This window comes from Hyperoodon ampullatus (genome assembly GCF_949752795.1).
Source record: "Hyperoodon ampullatus genome assembly, chromosome: 5".
Taxonomy (NCBI): domain Eukaryota; kingdom Metazoa; phylum Chordata; class Mammalia; order Artiodactyla; family Ziphiidae; genus Hyperoodon; species Hyperoodon ampullatus.
This window is the reverse complement of record NC_136918.1, coordinates 15,108,161-15,131,860: the sequence shown is the minus strand read 5'-3', so window position 1 is coordinate 15,131,860 and position 23,700 is coordinate 15,108,161. Positions and strand designations below refer to the sequence as shown.

The window sequence follows — 23,700 nt, the reverse complement described above, 5'->3', positions numbered from 1 at the left end:
TGATACTTGCGTGCTGGTGGGGTGGGGGGATGGGCGGGGACAACAGGCACTGCCTCATCCTAGTGGTACACATAAGCCTAAATCCAGAATAGAGCACATGTGAAAGAGGAGGTGCCCCTTCCACCTCCTCAGACATCCACTCCTCCTGCCCTGACTTCCCTGCCTGGAGCAACACCACTTGGTTGCGTCTCCTTTATTAACTGACCAGTAAGTCTCAAGCCATGACCTGCCGAGCCTAATTTGAACGTCACACGCAGTCATTTACATGAGAGCCATGAGAGGTAGCAACACTAATTAAGATAAAAGATGAATATAGTGGGCTTCCCTGGTGGCGCAGTGGTTGAGGGTCCGCCTGCCAATGCAAGGGACACGGGTTCGTGCCCCGGTCCGGGAGGATCCCACATGCCGCGGAGTGGCTGGGTCCGTGAGCCATGGCCGCTGAGCCTGTGTGTCCGGAGCCTGTGCTCCTCAACGGAAGAGGCCACAACAGTGAGAGCCCCGTATAAAAGATGAATATAGCATGAACTTTATTCCTTTCCAGCCCACTCTCCCGACAGTTCACATCTGCTTAAGCAGCAGTCATCGGAACAGCTAACCTATATTGGGTACTCACATGTGCCAGGCACTGGTTAACATCTGCGTGGTTCACCTCAGTTAATCTCCAGAAACAACTAAGCGAGGAAACCAAGGCAGGAAGAAGTTAACTTGTCTAGGATCACATGGCTGGTGAGTGACAAGGCTGGGATTCCACCCAAGCAGTCTGGCTCCAGAGCCAAGGTTCTCATCCACAACTAGGCTGTACTTGTAAGACACTCCCAGAATCATAAGGACATCACCTGAGAGTGTCATTTGTTACTTCACGCATTAACTCCCTGCCTACAGACGGTCAATATCAAAGCTGGAAATGAGCCCTGGAAACACCCCCAGTATAGTCAAGGACAGAGCAGCAGAAAGTAATGAACAGGAAAGGAAGCTCCCAAGCAAGCAACTTAGCACTGTCTGAAGACTGTTCTCAGAGGGATACAGTTTGCACCAAGTTTGGGGGAAACGGGAGGAAAGAAGACTAAGAAGCAGACGGCGGTGCTTCGCAGGACCCACAACCGGCCTGCGCTGGGCAGTGTCTGAGGGCCTTCCCAGGGCGAATGCAGACGAAGGGCACAACGGTCCAATCCACAGTAGAATGCCGCTGCAAAGCGGCCAACACGCCTGCACCGCAAGACGGCCCAGCCTCTGCGGGAGGCGGGAGCGCACAGCCCGGCCTCTGGCTCTGTGTGTGCCCCGAGCCGGCTCAGGGGCCTCGGCCACCTCCCTGGGTACTGGCCTCGTGCCGGGCGGATCCCTCCCCTCGTGGCCCGTGGCCTTCTCCTTGCATGGCAACAGCAACACCACTGCGGACGGTCCACACCCTGCATTTCACTGTGGCTCAGGCCTGGGCTCTACCTTCATGAATCTGTGATGCCTAAGTGCTTCTTTAATGCTAACTCACTGTCACCTTCTGCGGCCAGGGGAAGGAACCCTTTCTCAACATTACCTCCTTTACCTGTTCCACCCTAACAACGTGAAAAATGCTATCCACTGGATAGTCCTTTCATCGACCGGGCAGTCTCGGTTTTAAGAAAGTTCTTTTTTTTTTTTTTTTCACATCTTTATTGGCGTATAATTGCTTTACAACGGTGTGCTAGTTTCTGCTTTATAACAAAGTGAATCAGTTATACATATACGTATGTTGCCATATCTCTTCCCTCTTGCGTCTCCCTCCCTCCCACCCTCCCTATCCCACCCCTCTAGGTGGTCACAAAGCACCGAGCTGATCTCCCTGTGCTATGCGGCTGCTTCCCACTAGCTATCTGTTTTACGTTTGGTAGTGTATATATGTCCATGCCACTCTCTCACTTTGTCCCAGCTTACCCTTCCCCCTCCCCGTGTCCTCAAGTCCATTCTCAAGTAGGTCTGTGTCTTTATTCCCGTCTTACCCCTAGGTTCTTCATGACCTTTTTTTTTTTTTCCTTAGATTCCATATATATGTGTTAGCATAAGTCTGTTAGAGGTAGAAACTGAGATCTCAAAGGGTTCTAAATGTGGGTAGAACTGCCCTTTCTGCTCAAAGGCGAGGAATTCCTTGGGTGCCAGTAAGAAGGGGGAAGGGTGGGGAGGGTTAAGAGGTGAGCAGAGGCAGGCTGCACGGTGTGAGGTACCTTCCCAACAGCTCCCCAAATCCCAGCAACAAAACAGATCGCAAAATGCACAGGGTGAGAGGTTTCTTGAGAAAATGACTGGGGCCAGGGTACTGAGGGGCCGACCAGGAAGAGCCTGAGGATTCAGGCGGCTGACGGCAGAGGGGTGCACGAGGGAGGAAGTCGGGAAGGTGCTGGGGCTTACAGGCTTCATGCGGGGGCTTCAGATGTCACGGGTTCAGGCCACGGTCAGCCCTATTTCTGCACAGTAAGGAACAGGAACCTGCGTTTTAGGTACTGAGGCGTTACTTGAACCTAAGTGCCATCTACCTGACAGACCTACGGGAATGAACAGGGGTGGGAGAAAGACAAGTTTCGGAGCAAGGACGCTTTATGAGAAGAGCAGGCCTGGTGAGTCACTGCGTGTGAAGGTTTTGGTCAGCCCAAGGGCCCTTTGAGAGGGGGGAAGAAAGGCAGCTGCTGAGTGGGAACCACGGAGCTCAGACAGAAAGGCAGGAGGAAGTGAAGACAGAAGAGAGATGCAGCACTGCTGGTGCGACCCCTCCCCGGGAAACACGGCAGCCACGCCAAACATCCTGTGCCCATTTCAGTGACTCACGCTCTCTGACCCGCGGCCACTCACTCTCGTACCTTCTCGGCAGCTGGGCAAAAGGCACTCACCCAGTAGGGTGCTCCTGGTAACTCCATACAAGGGGCAGCCCTATTAGGCCTAACACTGGCCGCCACAGGTGAAGGGTTGTGAGTTATATAGTTTATCTAACTACACTCTCACAATACAAACAGAATGGTGTTTGTTTACACAACCAAGTAGCCTGAACATCCTGCTCCATTAGCTTTCAGAATAAAACACTTCGTTTGCCAAAAAGATGAGCAAAAGGTCTTAGTTTTTCCATCTAGAGTTTCCATCAACCTAGATATGGATTTCATGTAATTATTTTTGTCAAAATCATGTTCCCTGAGGGACGTTTTTTAAAATCATTTTCTACCATTTCAATCAATTTATTCTTTAGTCATTTATGAAAAATACAAAATAACCATGTCAAAATGAAATAAGTAAGAGCACAGGTCATAAGTAAAAGGGAAAATTACTTCTTGCTTAAAAGAATAATTTAGCCTAAATGCAAACCAGGGGTGGGGCTGTTTCTTAGAGAAGGCTAACCCAGGATATGACTCTGATGGTATCTCTCTCTCTCACCAAAGGTACGACAGTCAGAACTTATGTCACCTTTTTAGTCAAAAGCAAAGCGGCCGATGAACAAGAAGCGGAAATGCTGATGTCAGAAGATTAAGTTCGACTGACCTCAACTCTCAGCAAGGATAACCAGAAGATTCACTGACTCACTGCCTGATTCACCCACCAAATTTTACCAGCCAGGAAAAAAAAAAGTCGGGTACATATCACAATTGTCTCTAAATTACTGAGAGCCATTCATTCTGACCCACTAATGGGGATTTGTCTCAGCTTGCATACATCTCTTAAAATAAGTGTTCTAATTTTAACTTGATAGAATCTCAAAAGTGACGTCCAGATCACAAGACATAGTTTGAACCCGAGCCAGCAATAATAGTGCTTATGTTAGCCGTTAAAATAATCCCTGTGACCTGGTGTTACCAAAAGATCAGATAGAATTTTCATGACTAGTTTAGCAGTTGAGAAACGCAGCCGGTAATGTGTGGATGAGACTACAGAACTGGTCAGAGCAGAAAAGGAACTAATCCACGACAGTGCACACAGGAGCGATTTTAGTTCTCAGGAAGCTCTGTGTGTGCAATGTTCAATCAGGTACCAAGGAAGAGAGATGCAGCACTGCTGCTGCGACCCCTCCCTGGGAAACAAGGCAACCACACCAAACATCCTCTGCCCATTTCAGTGACTCACGTTCTCTGACCCGCGGCCACTCACTCTCGTACCTTCGCAGGCTCCCTCTTATACACGAACCCCCACAGCCAATCAGCCACCTCTCCTCTCTCACCAAAAAATTCCTCCTCTTACCCACTCACAGTCTAAATCAAGAGTCATAAACCCAAGTGCCCAAGGCGGGGGGGAGTGCTGGTCATGCAGAGAGTGGACCTGGTGAGGGTGGTCCATGGGGCAAGTGCTTTTCCTATCAGCAGAAGACAGCTGCTACCTAGCAGCGAACAACGGTGGCCTCCAGGGACCCACCCGGTTTTTCCTTGCCTTTCAAGCTAAATAACCCTCCCAACTGTGTCCTGGAAATCACAAAGACAACAGTACTCAAACCCAGACTTTAATAACCTCAACTTGGACCTAGTCAACTATGCCAACCTACCAGGTTGGCCTCTGGTCACAAAGCAGCAGGGAAAGCCTCATGATGCCAGGCCACTAGGGAGACTTTCCTAGGGGTAGTGTGTCATTCTCAGTCTCTCCGGGCTGACTGCTCGCTCACTCATTCATTCAACTAAAACAATACAGCCACCTACCTGCATCTGGGCCCACACAAGCATCCTAGCTCTTATCTGAAGCCAGCCTCTCCACTTGTGCACTAGGACGCATCTCCTCACCTAGTCGAGGACGTCACTCAGCAAGTCTCCCTCCAGATTTCTGCATTACTGGTGCTCTCTCCCTCCCTCCCTGATCATTCCCATCAATACAACAAAGGTGCTGTAACTTCTCCCATCTTTAAAAAACCACGCCCATCCCACCCCCTCTCTGGATCCTACACCCCCATCCAGCTACCAACCCACTTCCCTTCTCCCTTTCAAAGAAAAGGCTTCAGAAGAGTTCCAGTTCTCCATTCTCTGGGACCTGCTGCAATCAGGCTTTGTCCTCCACCACCACTCCACCAGGAATGCCCCTGCCCAAGTCACCGGTGACCTCCACATTCTAGGTCCAGGGCCACCTCTCAGCTGTCCTCTTACCTGACCTATCACAGCATCTGACACAGAGGGATCGCTTCCCCTTCCTGAAACGTTTTCTTGCTTGGCTTGTGCAACACCTCACTTTGCTGGGTCTCCTCCTGCCCTGCTGTTCTCGGGCTCTCGTTCCTGGTTGCTCCACATTTTCCTGTCCCAGGGCTCAGCCTCCAGGACTCTTTTCTATCATAACCACTCTCTTGGTTTTATCATCTTGTCTCCTGGCTATAAATATCACTTATATGCTGACACCTCCAGAGCTATGTCTCACCCAGTCTCTCTCCTGAACTCCCAACTCCTGTAGCTACTTACCTCTTCCACATTTTCACCAGGATGTTTAATACGCACCTCAAACTTAATACACCTGATACGTCTCTGGTCAGTCCCTGCCCCTGTGAACCTGCTTTGCTCACAATCTTCCCCATCTTGGGAAACGGCGGCTCCTTTATGCCACCTGCTTAGGTCCCATACGTGTAACAATCATCTTTGACATCCTTCTCCCACATCCCACCAAAGGTCTGATTTTTCAAAAGAGCTTGTGAAATTGCCTCATTTTTAAGCATTAACAACTGAGAAAAGAAAGAAAGAAAACTATGCAAGGAAAACAAAATATATCTGTGGGACAAATAGAGTCTGCGGCCCACCAGCTTGAGACCTCTGAGGAGGGTGCGTCTTCCACTCAATTCCCACCCTCTTCCCCTCCCACAAGCTCCCTCTCCTGCGGAGATGGCATTTCTCAAGCCGACTCCTGCCCATGAGATGTCACTCCCTGTGCCCTCTGTGCCTATCGTCAGACCAGCCTCTGAAGGCTGGGATGGCTCTGACGTGGAAGCTTCCCCCTTCGTGATGAGGACCCAGGTCGGGCAGCAGAATAGACAGCATCAGTAAGATGTGAGGACAGATGATCTGATACACGCTCAGAGGTGAAGTCAGAATGAACCGATGGCCATGCTGAGAAATGGGGCGCCTGGGGCCTGACAAGCATCACTAACGCCCAGAAAGGAGAAAGAAGACATCCGTGAAACCACAGACTTGATTCTTCAACACTCAAACCACGATGGGATGCAATCAACCTGCATTTGCCAGGCTGATTAGACTACAACGTCCTCATTCATTTTTGTGGTCCTCGGTGAGCAGAATGGGAGGCACCCTCTACATGCTTCAGGTTGAATGAACAGTGACTGGACCAACAAAAGGCTGAAAAAATAAAAGCTACACAAACTACAACTCCTCAGGGCTTTAGGTGAAGACGCAGGAGTGTGAAAAGAAATGAACACAGAAAATGTATGGCTTCAGTGACAACAGTCCCAAAGAGAGATTAAGCCAAGGGTGTCTCAGGGATCAAGGAAAAACAATCAAATCAGAAATACACAAGAACAACAGAAATTAGGACACTAAAGGTTCCATTTCGCCCTTGGAAAATATTGATTTTAAAGAGGTTTGATAAGGTCTAGTGAATATGCCACATTCCTGGGAAAGAAATAATAGATATAAATATCCTCAGAAACGTTTAAAGCAGTAAACAAATGGAAAAAATATAGTTTGGGTTTCTAGATCTAGTTTCTGAGATTCCACCAAGCCAGGTCTCAGATCATATTTAAACTCAAGTAAAAGAGTAAGTTAAAATATTTATTTGGAAATTATTTGGTAAATCAAGCTTTGTGGTCAATCAATTTGACCAATTAATTTGTATGGCCGTTTGAGGCAATACCAGAGAATCCTTTACCTTTGCTTTAGGCCCATTTATATAGCATGATATGACATGAACAGCTTTCAGTCAGTGGATTTAACAGAAAGTAAAAATGGAACTAAATGGCTGATTTTAAAAAGACTAATGAGATTCTGCCTAACATTATGCACAAGCCAAATTCTATGCTACATGGATAAAACAGGCCCTCCAGATGGAGAAAACATAAAGAAATGAATATTAACTAAGAAGCTGCTATTTCCCAAACATTATGCTAGGCACTTTCAGAAATATTACTTCATTAAGAAATGCATTTATGGGCTTCCCTGGTGGCGCAGTGGTTGAGTCCGCCTGCCGATGCAGGGGACGCGGGTTCGTGCCCCGGTCCGGGAAGATCCCACATGCCACGGAGCGGCTGGGCCCGTGAGCCATGGCCGCTGAGCCTGCGCGTCCGGAGCCTGTGCTCCGCAACGGGAGAGGCCCCAGTAGTGAGAGGCCTGCTTACCGCAAAAAGAAAAGAAAAAGAAATGCATTTATGAGCTTGTTTCTCAACGCATATATTACAAATGAACTGAAAAGTTACTAAGCCAAGCATTTTAGTTCTCAAATTAGGCTGTGTTAAACAGGATCTTCTATTACAGAAAATATTACTACTTTTGTTTTTCAGAAGCATCCACTCAAAGTGCTAAAACTAATAAGTGTGTTTTCCTTTGTGTTTTGTTGTGTTTTGTTCTCTATATACAAGTGGTATGTAGGGAAAGGCTTTAGATATGCTACGTCCGCAGCTCCAATTCATGCTAAATTTGATTCATGTCAGGCCATCCTTTAGCAGAAACTTCAGGTAACAGCAAGAGGCTACGCCGGTCAGTCTAAGATATCCAAGGAGCTAAGATTCTGGGGCATCTAAATACTGCCCTGGTGATCTCAGGGCACATGGCTGCTACAAGTTGGTGAGGCAAACTCTCGACTCCTTCCACGAAGCCTCTAAACCCCTCCTTGGTCTCATTCTACCTGCCACCACCCGTGCTATCCTGGGGAAGGCCAGCACACCACAGAGCCACTCGGTCCCGGAGGCCACCCAGGTTACCCTGAGCCCCACAGTGGGACTGTGAATTCACGCTGAGCTCCCGGCAGCGCACGGGGCTCTTGGTTGAGTAGCCACGGCAGCCCAAATGTTCATGACCGTCTACTTCAGCTTAAAGTTTTTGGTTAACTTGAATTTTATGTTAACTTGAAACAAAAAAGAAATGTAACTGTCTGCCTTTTCAGCCCTTCCCAACTGTAAGAGAAATGTAAGGAAAAATGTCTCTGGAGACAGAGATCTGCAAGAAAAACAAAAGGATTCTCTGGCAAAGGGAAGGGAAAATGAGTTATGTGATCTCGTTTCCACATTCCTAAATAGGCAGCAGTGGGGTGAGGCCAAGGCATCGCTTTGAGAAGCTTCATCCCCAAACTGTAAGAGCTGACACACCTCAGGGCGAGCTGCACAGAGGCAGCGTTAACTCCCATCAGGCCACACGCCAGCGGACGTGTAGCTAATGCTGGAGCTGCTCCTAACCTCCCAGTGTGTCATCCACGCTACGGTTACGTGGCAGTACACCAAGCAGATTTCCAAAATTCGCACTCGTTTCCTGAGCCAGGAAGAAGAAACCATCCTAACCATTTTGCCGGGAAATTCACTTAGAGGATATAGAAACAACTGGGTTCCTGAGAGAGGGGGCTGAGGTTCCAGCAAATAAGTCTATCTTGCCCCCAAATTACTTAACTCTGTTCCACCTGCTTCTTGTTCTTTGTCAAAATAAAATAAAGGCAAATGGGGCCTGTGCAAACCAGGGTATCACTAAAGGGACAATATGTTCAACTTTGGTAGTAAGGTGAAAATCAGAGGGAGCCCCAATGAACCCTAGGGGAAATGGGGCCACAATACATGAAAAACACGAATCTTTAAACTCTATGTCAACGCCGTTTGGGAACTGAGCCCAACAGGGAGGATGTCAGATTCACGTCTCCCCACGTACTCATCTCAGCACACAGGCTTGCTGCGCAGACTTGAGTGGAATGAGGGCTAGAAATGCTCGCACCACTAATGAGTCTATCTCCTTCGCACGCTCACCATTTTGCTTGCTCAGCTGAATCCAGTCAATTAAATTAAGCAACTGCCCTCTTACAGACTAATTCAGTTCTAGAAGGTCAAGCTACCACGGTCCGCAGGAAGGCTGTTCAAACTGGCAGGGTGAGTTACGAGGCAATAAGGCTCATAAAGAATTTCAGGCCCACAGAGACCATTATAATTAGTGAAGTAAGTCAGACAGAGAAAAGCAAATACTCTATGTTATCACTCGTATGTGGACTCCAAAAAAATAATACAAATGAATCTATATCCAAAAGAGAAACAGACTCACAGACACAGAAAACAAACTTATGGCTACCAAAGGGGAAGGGGAGGTGGAGGGACAAATAGGAATTGAGGATGAACGGATACAAACTACTACACGTCAGAAAGATTAGCAACAGGGATATACTGTATAGCACAGGGGATGATACTCACTATCTTGTAATAACCTATACTGGAAGACAAGCTGCAAAAAAAGTAACTGAATCACTCTGCTGTACATCTGAAACTGAAAAAAAAAAAAGAAAAAAAGAGTCAGGCCACACTTCCAAGCAAGACAGGCTTGTACTTTAGAAGGCCGAGGACCAGAGGAGAAAATAATCCTTCTCCTATTCCATCCCTTGATAGTGAATCCCGTTCTGTTTGCTTTACACAGACCACAGCTGGTATGTCTGAGAGTCTGCCTGTTTTGTTCTGGAAAGGGAAGAGAATCAAGAGGGTGTAACATGTCAGAGACATATGCCAAGACAACAGGGAGGGAGGAAAGAACACAAGATACTTGTCCTCTTTATCTGGGGGACGCTGACAGTCTGCCCATAAAAGAACCGAAAAGGAAGTATTTCTGCCACAAAAAGCCAGGCATGCTCGTTAAGGGGGGGGCGGGCAAGGCTTCTAGAGAGGACTTTGGATAATGAAATAGGAGGAGTGAGAGGCGCTTTGCTTTCTGCTCACTCAGCCGTGTGCCCACGCGGGATGGAGATCAGAGCGCCCAGCCCCGCTCAGCGAAGAGCGTCGCTGCTCAACGGCTGTGTCTCAGGATCCATCTGACAGCTTGGCCTCCGCTCACGAAACCTGAATCATCTCCTTGGTTCCACACAAATGAGTCAGAGGCTAAAGGACAGGGCCCAGGCCCTCACCGTGAGACAAGCGCTATTACTAGGCTCTATGAGTTGCTGAATTAGAAATGCACCAGGAACGGTGCAAAATAAGCATGCTGCCCAAAACAACACATGTCCACCGAGCATTTTATGCGTGTGAACTCACTCCAGCCCGACGAGGAAGGGACTATTTCGCCCAAAACAACATACGTCCACCGAGCATTTTATGCGTGTGAACTCACTCCAGCCCGACAGCCCGACGAGGAAGGGACTATTTCCCGCCTCGCTTTGCATGCCAGCAGACCTGAGGCCCAGAGCCTAAGCCACACGGTAGGGAAATGGCAGAAGTGTGGGCGCGTGCCCCGCCTCTCTGGCTGAGGGACCACTCGTACTGCCAGACCACCCCCAGACAGAGGGGGCCCATCGCTTGCTACCTACTAAGGGTAGGCCAGGCTCTCTTCTTACCTCTTCACATGAATGTCTCACAGTAACCTCTGGAGGACGCTGAGGCAGACGGCTGAGCAGCAAGTCCAGTGTCCACTACACTGCAAGTTCAGGAACTAGCGAGCAGCCAGGATGTCAAGTGAGGCGGGCCAGCCCCACAGGCCCTGCTATTGACCTTGACACCACACTGCTGCTAGCATCTTGTGTCATCTGCACCACGACCACCGAGGGAGCTGTTCACACCCTCCTCTCACAGAGCTGAGGCTCAGCAGGTGGTATGAGGCAGAGGCTGAGTTTGTCCCCAGTCGGTGTTCTTGATCAGGACCCACAGATGATTCATCAGAGGGCCAGGCCCCCCAGGAACCGAGGGGAACCTGTTCCCGCAGGCAGCTAAGTGCCCTCTGGGTTACTCCAAACATAAAGTGATGAAAAACATCAAGGTCTCTTCCCATTACAGCCAAGTTTCTTACAAGAGAAAAGACTTCCCCCAAAGCCTTCACCTGTTATTGCCCAAAGAATGATGAGGCACCCCAAAAATCTTAAACCCCAGCCCCCTGCCCTCACCGCCCCCCAAGACAGTTAAACCCTTTGCACTTACGCTTTAAATGCTGGGAGGTAGGAGTATATAGAAACGCTGCTTAGGTTATAAATAAATGGCAGGTGTTTTCTGATATCTGCTGTTGCCCAGCTGCCAAAAAACGTGTTCAGTAAACCCTGGTCCCCACCTGGAAGAAAAAAATGCATTACAGTCACAGACTTCAAGGACGGGTCAACAATTTTATAGGAATATATAACTGGACCTTTACAAACAGGTACTAATTCCTTTTTTTTTTTTTTTTTTTTTGGCCACGCCGCACGGCTTGTGGGATTTTAGTTCCCTGACCAGGGACTGAACTGGGCCCTCAGCAGTGAGAACACAGACTCCTAACCACTGGACCGCCAGAGAATTCCCACTAATTCTATTTTTTTTTTTTTTTTTTGCGGTACGCAGGCCTCTCACTGCTGTGGCCTCTCCCGCCGCGGAGCACAGGCTCTGGATGCGCAGGCCCAGCGGCCACGGCTCACGGGGCCGGCCGCTCCGCGGCACGCGGGGTCCTCCCGGACCAGGGCACGAACCCGTGCCCCCTGCATTGGCAGGCGGACTCCCAACCACTGTGCCACCAGGGAAACCCCTAATTCTATTTTTAAAATAATAAATTCCATGTTAGACCTCCTAAGGTTATTTTAGCAGGTGGCCATTTCCCTAAGTTAATTCATTAGTTGAACAAATATTGGTTGAGCAGCTACTATGTGCCAGACACTGCACCAGGCGCTGGAGAGTCAACCGTGACCAGCGACACGGTCATCATGTCTACGACGGTCTGGGTGGAGTGGGGGTGGGAGGCACCGCTATCAGTGAATCAAGAGTCAGCAACACCATCACAAACGGGGATGAGGGCAGTGAAGGAAAGTACTGGCTGCTACGAGGCACGTGCAAGTGGCCTGAGGCCAGGTCTGATGGGCCGGGAAGGCTTCCACAAGGAAGCTGTATTTAGGCTGATATCTGAGGGGGACACAGGAGGGCTTGACAAATGCAGGTGGAGAGAAGGAGGGCAGACGGTGCTCCAGGCAGAACACTCAGCACCACAGACCTGAGGTGGGCAGGACATGCAGCTACAGAAGGAAGACCTGGAAGGCGGCCTGGGTAAGTGGCCTGCAGAGCGGAGCGGGGGTCGCCTGGCACCAGGCGAGTCTCTGAGAGGCAGGCACTGACTAGACCACACTGGGCTCGGATTTTAGACTTCATCCCCAGTTAAAGATTTCAGACTTTATGTTCAGAGCAATGGGACACAAAAAGAAGTCAAAAGCAAAAGAGGGCCAGCTGGGATAACTCAGGTTGGAAAAAACTCTGGAACTGTTTCTGGAGCCCCCAGCGTTGATGCAAGGCTGACGGACGGCAGGCCACGTCACCCCGCACACCCTCCTGCTGCCGTCCACGCCTCCGGGCAGGTGGAGGTCAGTCCCCACTAGGCCAGGGTCAGGGTCGGCCACTACCACACTGCACAGTGCTTGCTCAGACCTGGGGGAAAGTGAGGACCACGGCCATTCATTCAAGAGAAGTAAAAACAATAAAAACCTAAACAGCTAAGTATCTGACCTAAAACGTAAATATACAAGTAACCAAACAGTCACTAAGCCACCTGAAAACACATTCCCCCATGTAGCCCACGTGCTTCCCGTCTTAGGCTTACAAGATTTCAGGAAACACACACAGAACCAGTCTCCCGTGCAGCGGAACAACAACTCGGGATTGTGGGTGTGTGTATGTGTGTGTACATGTGTGTGGGGGGGCGGGTGACGGGCAAGGAGAATCCTGCTCTTTCAAAGTATGAGGCTGGTACACTGCACAGTTACTTCCTTCCTTGGTCTGCTCCGCCCTGAGACCTAGTTTCCTTTCTAAACATACAGCAGGTCCAACTGGCTGTCATTATTATTTGGTTTTTCTTTGTTTTGAAAGAGACTTAAAAAATCTGGAGAGGTATTTAGTGTTTGGAACGAAGCAGTAAGATTGGGGCATTAGGTGTAAAGTCCAAATGTACCTTACCTATCCTCTGTGTAGCCCATCCTTTCCAAATACCCTCGATCAACTCTATGGATCAAAGGCATTCACTGAACAAATGTCCATGGGGTGACCCTTCTGTATAAGGAGGCTCTGACAGGTCCACATTCCTCAAGGGACAAAGAGCTCAACAGAGGATCAAGGTTTCACCCTTGAAAATTCTGAAGGACAATAAAGATGGCATCAGCATATGCTTTACTTGTTCAGCTATATAGAAGATTCTAGCTACACAGACAAATTAACATATTTTGAGACATAAAATATTAAAGCCAAAACACGATACCACTCATCAGAGGCTTACTTTGGATTCTATGAAGTCCCCCAGATGTGGGCACAGACACTGATGGCTGAGGTACAGAAGCCTAAAGTCTTACTATAATAATCTCCTTTTACACATAAACATCAAAATAATGGTTGAGCCTAAGTGTCCATCATCGGATGAATGGATAAAGAAGATGTGGCACATATATACAATGGAATATTACTCAGCCATAAAAAGAAACGAAACTGAGCTATTTGTAATGACGTGGATAGACCCAGAGTCTGTCATACAGAGTGAAGTCAGAAAGAGAAAGACAAATACCGTATGCTAACACATATATATGGAATTTAAGAAAAAAAATGTCATGAAGAACTTAGGGGTAAGACAGGAATAAAGACACAGACCTACTAAAGAATGGACTTGAGGATATGGGGAGGGGGAAGGGTAAGCTGTGACAAAGCGAGAGAGTGCATGGACATATATACAGTACCAAACGTAAGGTAGATAGCTAGTGGGAAGCAGCCGAATAGCACAGGGAGATCAGCTCGGTGCTTTGTGACAGCCTGGAGGGGTGGGATAGGGAGAGTGGGAGGGAGGGAGACGCAAGAGGGAGGGGATATGGGGATATATGTGTATGTATAACTGATTCACTTTGTTATACAGCAGAAACTAACACACCATTGTAAAGCAATTATGCTCCAATAAAGATGTAAAAAAAAATAATAAATAAAAATAATAATAATAATGGTTGAGGAACTGTTCATAGCAGCTTTATATGTAATGATGCAAAACTGGAAAGAGCCGAAGTGTCCCTCCTCAGGTTTATGAGTGTGACACCTCCATACAACTGAATATTACTCAGCAATAAAGAGGAACAAATTATTGATACCGCAGCAACTTACATGGATCTCAAGAGAATTATGCTGAGTGAAAAACTCCCTTCCTGCAAGGTTACATATTGTTATGATTCCATTTGTACAACATCCTTCACATGACCATATTAGGAAGACAGAGAACAGATCTGTGGTTGCCAGCAGTGAGGGAGGGGGAGAGGGAGAGTGGAGGCCACGGCTACAAAAGGGTAGCAAGAGGGACCCCTGTGATGGAACAGTTCTGTACCTTGATGGTGGTGGTGGTCACACCAATCTACACATGTGAAAAAATTGCATGGAAAACACATACACACACACAGACACCAATGAACACATGTAAAACTGGTGAAGTCTGAATACGATTGGTGGGCTGTATCAATGTATCAATTCCTGTTGTGGAATTACAGTTATACAAGATGTTACCACTGGGGAAAACTGGGTGAAGGGTATAGGGCGTCTCTCTATACTGTTTTTTGCAACTGCATGTAAATCTACAATTCTCTCAAAATAAAAAGTTTCTTTAAAAGTCTGAGGATTAATGTAGCTAAAATGCAAAATACCATCAAGAACTGTTAGTCATTAGATTCTAGATTCCACAAGGACAGAGATTATGGCTCTTTTTGCTTACCACTGTAATTCTAGCAGAGACCAGAATGCCTTACAAATGGGTAAGTTATTTGTAGAATGACTGCAAGAACCGTGAAGATGTTTGTTAACAGCAGAAAAATTGAAAACTTTAATATTCCACCACAGAGGAATGGTTAGTACACTGTGATACTCGTCACTCACTGAATATTATTCAGCCATTAAAACCAGTGGTTTTTGGGGCTTCCCTGGTGGTGCAGTGGTTGAGAGTCTGCCTACCGATGCAGGGGACACGGGTTCGTGCCCCGGTCCAGGAAGATCCCACATGCCGCAGAGCGGCTGGGCCCGTGAGCCATGGCCGCTGAGCCTGCGCGTCCAGAGCCTGTGCTCCGCAACGGGAGAGGCCACGGCAGTGAGAGGCCCGTGTACCGCAAAAAAACCACAAAAAAACCAAAAAAAAAACCCAGTGGTTTTAAAGACCACCAGTCCACTGCATAATATACAGATATACTATGACATATATCATGATTATAACTAAGAACATAAACATTCCTACTAGAAGAAAATAAACAACAGTAATTGTGTGAGGGGATTGGAGTTAACAGATGTTCCCTCCCCTGACTTTTCCTTAATATTGTTATGTTATTTCTGTAATTCTAAAATATTCATAATACAATTGGGGCAAGAATGAGAATTGTGCCAAGACCGTTTCTTGCCAAACATTTGCACTTATTTATTTTCATTATGAAATATATGAACAAAAGAAAAATGTAAGTGTAGGTTATAAAGCATACTAATAATAACACTAAATATCCCCAATATGCAACTGAAAAACTCAAACATTACCAATACTGTTTAAATCCTCTGTGCGGGCTCCCTAATCCCAACTCAGAGCCCCCCACCCCAGAAGTAACTACTTATCATGAATTTTGTTTGTAATTATCTTGATTTCCTTTATCCCATGTGTGTACCTCCAGACAATATATGTATTTCCACTTGTTTTTGACTTTGTAAAACTGGGCATCATACTATGTATTTTTTCTACTACTTGTCTTTTCCTGCCACATTTAAAGACCTTTTGAAAATTAAGCATTTCCACTTAAAATGACTACCGACCTCATGTAATGCAGTGAAGAGATCTAATTCCGTGACGTTGGAATAGCAGTTGCAAAGCAGAACTTCCCAGTCTGACAGGGTGAGCCTGGGAAACAGGAGTCAGAGCTCTTGATCCCTCAGAGCCCCTGGCTGGCCAGCCACAAAAAGCTGTTCCCTTTCACCCTCAAGTACCCTACAAATACCATCAGCCCCTCAGCCGTGTGCCACGGCAGGGCTGAGCAGCACTGGTAAGACAGGAAACAAGCTGGAGGTGGAAGAGGCAGGGCCGGAGACGTGGGAATCAATGGTACACATTCCACTGGCAAATCCTTCAACACTCAGCAAGGACCCTGCCTCTGCAGGGCACAGAACGTACAGACCATGAAACTTCCATGGCCACTGACCTCATCATTATGTGACTACGAAGGGTCACCATTTAGCCAAAAATTGTGCATTAAAAATAGAATTAAATACCACCTAGAAGTCTGTGGCTTCTTAAATAATGTTTAAATTCAGCATTCTAACCGTCTTTTTCCAAATACACAATCCTACACCTCAAAGTCAGGCAAAACAATGTTTTCATTTCACTAAAAAAATCTGTGTGGTGTTATCAATATCTTCTCTTTAAAAGTCCCTAAATTAGAGCACAATTTAAAGCAGAATGCAAATCTAAGCACATCTGTGCTACAAAACATACAAGGATGTCATGAAGGCTGCTGCATTTTCACTACGAAAACCCCAGGACTTTTGTCCAGTACATTCTAGTCAGGCTTCCAGAGGCAACTTTATTTATTTTGACAGGTTAAGACACTTTTAATCTCAATCAGCTCAGAACCAACAAGCATGATAGCAGACATGCCGGCAGCTGTGATCCAGCAGGCGAGGGTGTGGCAACACAGGTGAGAGACAGGAAATGGAACAAGAGACACATGGCACCTGTTTTGCAACCAAAAGCTAATATCAGATTCCATATCTTCCTTCCCCCAGGCTGGCCAAGTGCTAGTAATAACCTTAGAACCACCCGGTATTTTCCAGGTCTTTTTTTTTTTTTTTTTTTTTGCGATACGCGGGCCTCTAACTGTTGTGGCCTCTCCCGTTGCGGAGCACAGGCTCCGGACGCGCAGGCTCAGCGGCCATGGCTCACGGGCCCAGCCGCTCCGCGGCATGTGGGATCTTCCCGGACCGGGGCACGAACCCGTGTCCCCTGCATCGGCAGGCGGACTCTCAACCACTGCGCCACCAGGGAAGCCCTTTCCAGGTCTTTTGACCAGAGTCATGAACCTGGTAAACATGGACATATCACAGTATTTATCAGAAACTGTGGCCATTACTTTATGAGACAGATATGGAGTTGAGTGCTGTTTTTTAAATCTGTGCACTTGTTCAATGCTTATGTAGTTTGTGTGCTTTTCCGCAGTTTGTTGGCAGCTGGCTTGCCTACTGTGGATAGCAGGGAGGGTGGGTCAACTCTGGCTTAAACATGAACCCTAGTTTCTCAGCCCCAAGGAAATGGTCCCCTCAAAGCAAAGTTTAGGATCCAGGAGCAGGGGAATCACCTGGGAGCCTGCTAGAAATGCAGAATGGTAAGCCCACCCCAGACCTACAGAATGAGAATCCACATTTGAATCCCCAGGTGATTTGTTTGCATATTAAACTCTGAGAAGCACTGGTCTAGAGTCTTTTAGAGAATGACTCCTTTTTTATTTTATTGTATCAGAGAATATAACTCTCAGAAATGTCATTTATACAGAAAATGTCTGAGGATATAGAAATTAGGTGTAGGCATTATAGGATGATGAATAAGACAGGTTCCAGCTCTCAAATGGTTCTCAATCTAATCAGGGGGTAGTGGAGCATAAACCAAGCAAAAGTAATTTAAAGCAAAATGTGCTTTAATACTGTAAGAGAGGTATAGACAAGCGCTGAAACGAAAATGTGACTCACACCTTAACACTGACTTCCTATAATATGCTTGGCAAGTGTCAACACTCCGGCCTCTAGACAGCATGCCAAGTCTACTAAGTTACAGTTCGTGAATGGCCCAGCATTTGGGGATATTTCCATGAGGTTTACTAAGGATCATCGGATTAAGCCCAGGTGCCTCATGGAAATCCAGGTACTTGGAGCTCTGGTCTCAGCATCATTGCATCTCACTGGCCTCAATCCATTTAAGCCAAGAACAACTGATTTATTTTACCATTTCATGTTACAGCTTTTGTTTCTCACCTTTAAAAATATATTTTTAATAATCAAGCTATTAAATAATAATATAGATGCAAGGGAACACTTATTTGTGGTTTAAATTTCACTTTCTCAGTTTAAGGCAGGCCCTCCTAGTCTAGAGTCTCTTAGCACTCTGAATTTTTCAGAATCATGATTACATAATTAATTGTACGGTCTCATAAAATATATACAAGCTTTATGGAGGCAGGGGTACAACCTGTATTATTTAGCAGTCTATTCCTAGCCCTTAAACTTAGTATCTTCACCAGATTAGGAGCTCAAATGATTTTTTAAAATACTACAGGAGTGGATTATAGAAATAAAGACAAGAGTAATCATTTCTAAGAATACTTCCAGACCCACAAAACAATGTGAGACTATCACCTGTGCTGCTGATTTAAAAAGACAAAGTAACCCAGAGACAGAGAGAACGAACTAATGGTTGCCACTGGGGAGAGGGAAAGGGAGGGAGGCATGATAGGGGTCGGGGATTAAGAGGTACAAACTGCCATGTATTAAATAAATAGGCTACAAGGATATACTGTACAGCACAGGGAATATAGCCAGTATTGCATGATAACCATAAGTGGAGTATAACCTTTAAAAATTGTGAATCACTATGTTGTACACCTGATACATAATATTGTAAATCAACTATATCTCATTAATAAAATAAAATGCATCCAACAGTTTAACAATTTAAAAAAGACAAAATATTTCTAGACATTATAGTTTAGCAGGGAGGAACAGCAGCTGTAGAGATAGAAGACATACGCTTCCGTGTCTTCATCTCTAAAATGAGGACTCTATCAGCTGCTGTCTCTACTTATTCAGGGGAATGAATTTTAAGTAATTAATCTGTAATAAATCCAGCATAATAGAGATTTTCCTGTATCCCGTATCATTCTCTGATACATATTCGTGACTGTTGCAGTGTGGGGTAACTGCGAGAGAAGGGACAAAAAGACACTCCCATATCCCAGCCACAGCATCAAGAAAAACTGTCTGGCCCAGACCTGGCTCTGCCACCAGCTCAGGCATACTGGGCAAGCGGCTGTCCTAACTGTATTGACACTGGGTGCCCAGTAGCAGCTATACAGCAGGCCTTCGATAGATATCTGTTGAATTAATATATTAATAAATAAATGAGTACTTCACAGAACTGCTGAGGAATAAATGAAGAAGTAAAATGACCAGCCTAAGAGCCTATAACACTTTAGTCCTTCCCACCATCTCTATTTCTCACAAGGTTCATGATCTCTGCTGGTTACAAGGCTAGAAATAAACAGATGGCTAAAAAAAAAAAAAAAAAAAAAAAACTCAAGGGTTCAATGAGATAAAAATAGCTCTTAAGATAAAACTTGTGTGTACTCATTTATTTTGCTACTACATGTTATGACTTTTGCTTTTCATCTTTACTTATTCAAGATACTACCCAAACTATCAATTAAACGATAGAAACGCAAGAGAAGAGAGTAATTTTCAAAGCAATTGATAAAATAGTTTAAGGGCCACAAGCAGTCTAGTGTGTGGGCAGCTGGGAAAGCTTACCATGAGCACCTGTCAGAGTGGAACCTATCAAGTCAGGGAACCAGGTGAGACACACCTGAATGTCTGAGCTCATTTGGTTTGAACAAGACAAGTACTATCTGGGAATACCTCTCTCCTTCATTCCTTTTTCGGGCAGGTCCAGCTTGAATCCAAACTAATTGCAAAGATGAGGGAAGGTAGCACTGGGGTCAATTTTACACTTTACTAGATAGCACCACCAAATATTTTCTGTTAAAAATTATTTTAAAACTTTACTCTCCTGATTTATTATATTTCCAAGCACAGGAAAAAAATGTTCAGCTTAAGGGTCTCAGTGACCACTTATTAGAATATGTAACACACAGTTTTAATGACCTCACAGAGGATCTTAGATTCTGCTGAAAGAAAACCATACCTAATATTCTATCACCAATTTACTCTGCCCTATTTTTTTGAAAACTCAACTATAGGCCAAAATTTCATTACTCCAGAAAAAAAAAGTTTCGAGTATTTAGGTTACACTAATGAATTCCAAGATTTTAAAAAAATGGTTCCTTCAAGTTAGAAAATATGAATTCCCCTTTTTTACTTAGGTTTTTAAAACTAACATATGCAAATGAAATTTAATAGACAGCAATTTTCAAGCACTAAACTCTTCAACTGTACTGGCACCTTTAATTTAGGATACCTTGGAGTCATGGGGTGAAAGGAAATAAATCTCAACTTGCATTCAGATTGATTTCTTCAAATGAAGAATCAAGTGGGTCAGCTTTGTTGCACATGAGTATGTGGAGACAAGAATCTTGACCTCTCGCCTTCTCACTGCTAAATCCTGAAGTTGACCTTATCTTGTCACAGTCTATAAAATGCTAGTGTATATATTTCCCAATAGCTGTTGTACAACTTTTCAGGAAACATGTAACTTCGGTTATGAAGTAAGTGCCAAGATAATTTGCAAACATTAACAGTATAGGAACTTAGACACTTCATTGTGGGAAATTAGATGCCAGCCATAAATTAGGTATGAAGTCACTAGTTTGAAATTCTAACACTCTAGATATTGAGGAAGAAAAAAGAGATGTCAAGGTACCTAGCAAGATCTGCCATATTAGGATTATTCTCTTGTCCAGAGGCGAGGGTGGGGTGTGATTAGAGGGCTGGTGATTAGAAGCCTGACAAGCCACATTCTTTCACATTAGAAGGGCTGCAGAAGCAGATGCAGATGCTCAGCCATCAGAGGCCCGGTGACTTGTCAGTGGACACCAGGTCCCATCAGTTCTCGTTGCATGTATGCAGGAGATAAAGCAGGCCTTGCAAGACGTTCAGACTGAGATACAGTCATGTGCGAACAGGTTTTCTTTAGTACCAGTCTAAAAACGCTGGGACTTAAGACTCCTGTTCAGTAAAACTGGGGGTGGGAGATGGTGGGGAGATACCGTGCATATGAGAAAATGTACGGTAAGGGGAAAGGAAACACCTGAAAGCGCTCGTCTCCGTGCCTCTGGCATGACATCTAAACAAGACAGGGCACTGCACTGAGAGCTTGAAGCAAAGCAAGCAAAGCACCACAAAAGGATGCAGCTTACAAAGAAATATTTTATTAAGTATAAGTCCAACAAGTCTTTATGTCACACAGATATGGATTCAACAGGATAGTAAATCCCTTCAAAGAGGAGCACGCTCCCATGGTACGCGGCACGCTTTCTTTGATGAGTAGGTACAGCTTCTCCAGAACACATCAAGTGAAAAAGCATTTCATTGAAGAGCTGCTGCTTTCTTTTTCAGTTGAATTTAAACACTATATTGAGAATAACCAAAAGTTCCTATCTGCATAGTTGAATTTTCAACTCCTTCAACTAAGCATTTCTACTAACAGAAAACATTCCAATCCTTAGCCACCAACAAGCCAGTAAATGGAATACCTTACAGAAGGGCCAGCTCCTGGAAACCCTGCTGCTGAATAATGAATGTGCTACCAGGCACAGGCTCTCCCGGTTGTTTCAGATTCTGGCTGAAATAGCAGAAAGTGCTTTCTAGTTAAGCACTTTTCATATGTTCTTGCTTCTTAACAACGAACTCATCAACTCCTCTAGTACCTCTTGAACTGTACCTTCTAGAACAAGGTACACGATCCAGGTTGGTCTCTACCAGCTAATTAATTAGTTTTTTGTTGTTGTTGTTTTTTGCGGTACGCGGGCCTCTCACTGTTGCGGCCTCTCCCATTGCGGAGCACAGGCTCCGGACGCGCAGGCTCAGCGGCCATGGCTCACGGGCCCAGCCGCTCCACGGCATGTGGGATCTTCCCGGACTGGGGCACGAACCCGCGTCCCCTGCATCGGCAGGCGGACTCTCAACCACTGCGCCACCAGGGAAGCCCATAATTAATTAGTTTTATATTCTGAAATTGTAACCTGGGTAATTGATCACGGAACACTACTGTTTGGTATCCAAACTCTTATCTTGCAACAATAAAATCGAATTCTCCTTAGGCAATTACAATCGTGTGGATTTTAGGCAGCTGGATCTACTTTAGAATGTGATTCACTTACTGGAGCTGAGAATTTACACGGAATTTCTGGCAGGATTACACTACTTCCTTTAAATTTAACGACAGGAGGTGAAGAAAGCCACACTCTGACACTTCAGCCACAGCCTGAAGGTTAAGACTTAAGGTTAGTGGACTTCCGCTAAAAATACTCCTACCTCCCTTCTATGAAAAGGTAACTATTTTCATGCAAGCAGTAGAAATAAGGAATACATGTTTTGAACTAAAATACCAATAGAGCTTTCATTCCTTATACGAAAGGAAAATGGGAGCTAAAAAAAAGCCAGGAAAGTGAAGAAGTTACATTTGGCCGTAACCACAGTGAACACTCAACACATTATTTCTTAAGGTTGCTTAAATGTTAAGAATGCGTTTCTTGTCAGATGCTGCCATTCATTATGGTTCAGATACTCCTGCTCACTGCTTTAGGGCATGTAACGACTTGACATAGAGCAGATTTTCTCACTACTGACATCCTGAGGCAGATAATTCTTTGGTGCAGGGGCTGTCCATGCATTGTAGGATGTTTAGCAGCATCCCTGGCCTCCACTCACTAGATGCCAGTAGAGCTCTCCCCACTCACTTGGGACCACCAAAAAAGTCTCCAGACATTGTCAAAAGTCCCCTGGGGGACCAAATTCCCCCAGGTTTAGCACTACTGCTGTAGAGTACAAACTAACCAAACAGTGAAGCAAGATTGAGACTTAAATCTCCTTGTTCTTTTCAATGACATTTCAAAGAGCTGCATATCCCAAATCCTCAAAATACTACACAGAATTCAATTTCTGTGAACAGCAACAACACAATTTCATGTATAACTAAAAATGTTTTAACTTCCAATCTCTTAATTTCAGCAATCTGACAAACTATTAGATGTACTCTCTTAATTCAAAAAGTTTAAATTAGAAATTTTGATTTTTAACTTTACAACTAGTTAATGGAAATGAATCCTCATATCTGTACCCAGGGCTGAACCTTGGGTCAACTGAGGATGGCTGTTCCTGCTAGTCTTGAAAGATCTACTCACTTCAAATCTCATATCTGCTCTTGGAGCGGGAAGGGAAAGGAAAGAAGCCCCTGGTACCTGGTGTCTGGCTCAGGGCTCTGGCCCAGCTCCATGTTTCTCACCTGGGCTTCCGTCAAAATGTCAAGTATCTAATAGTGAGCCACTGCTGAGAGGGCAACTCCTATAGTGCAAATCCTTCTTCGGAGATACAACTGGGTCTCTTCTTGATTCAAAAGATTCATCAACATTAATTTTTAAAAGAGCTTATTTTGCATACTAACCACCAGTATTGTTTTGTTGTGTGTGATTTATTGTTGTTGTTAAAAAAAGTGGCTTATTCACAGTTTCAATTTCATTGCTTGTGATTGGTCTGTTCATGTTTTCTATTTCTTCCTGGTTCAGTCTTGGAAGGTTATACCCTTCTACGAATTTGTCCATTTCTTCCAGGTTGTCCATTTTATTGGCATAGAGTTGCTTGTAGTAGTCTCTTATGATGCTTTGTATTTCTGCAGTGTCCAATGTAATTTCTCCTTTTTCATTTCTAATTTTATTGATTTCAGTCCTCTCTTTTTC

General features: G+C 45.4%; 1 protein-coding gene across 3 annotated transcripts in view; it reads right to left on the bottom strand.

The window, feature by feature from the left end:
• Positions 1-23,700, bottom strand: part of GYG1 (glycogenin 1) — a gene marked incomplete at both ends in the record, with an annotated part of 39,520 nt that overhangs the window by 6,252 nt on the left and 9,568 nt on the right. For all 3 annotated transcript variants that reach the window (XM_079704775.1, XM_079704776.1, XM_079704777.1), the window contains one exon: positions 11,009-11,135. In XM_079704775.1, coding sequence (XP_079560901.1) covers positions 11,009-11,135 — 127 coding nt within the window. The remainder of the gene's footprint in view (positions 1-11,008; positions 11,136-23,700) is intronic.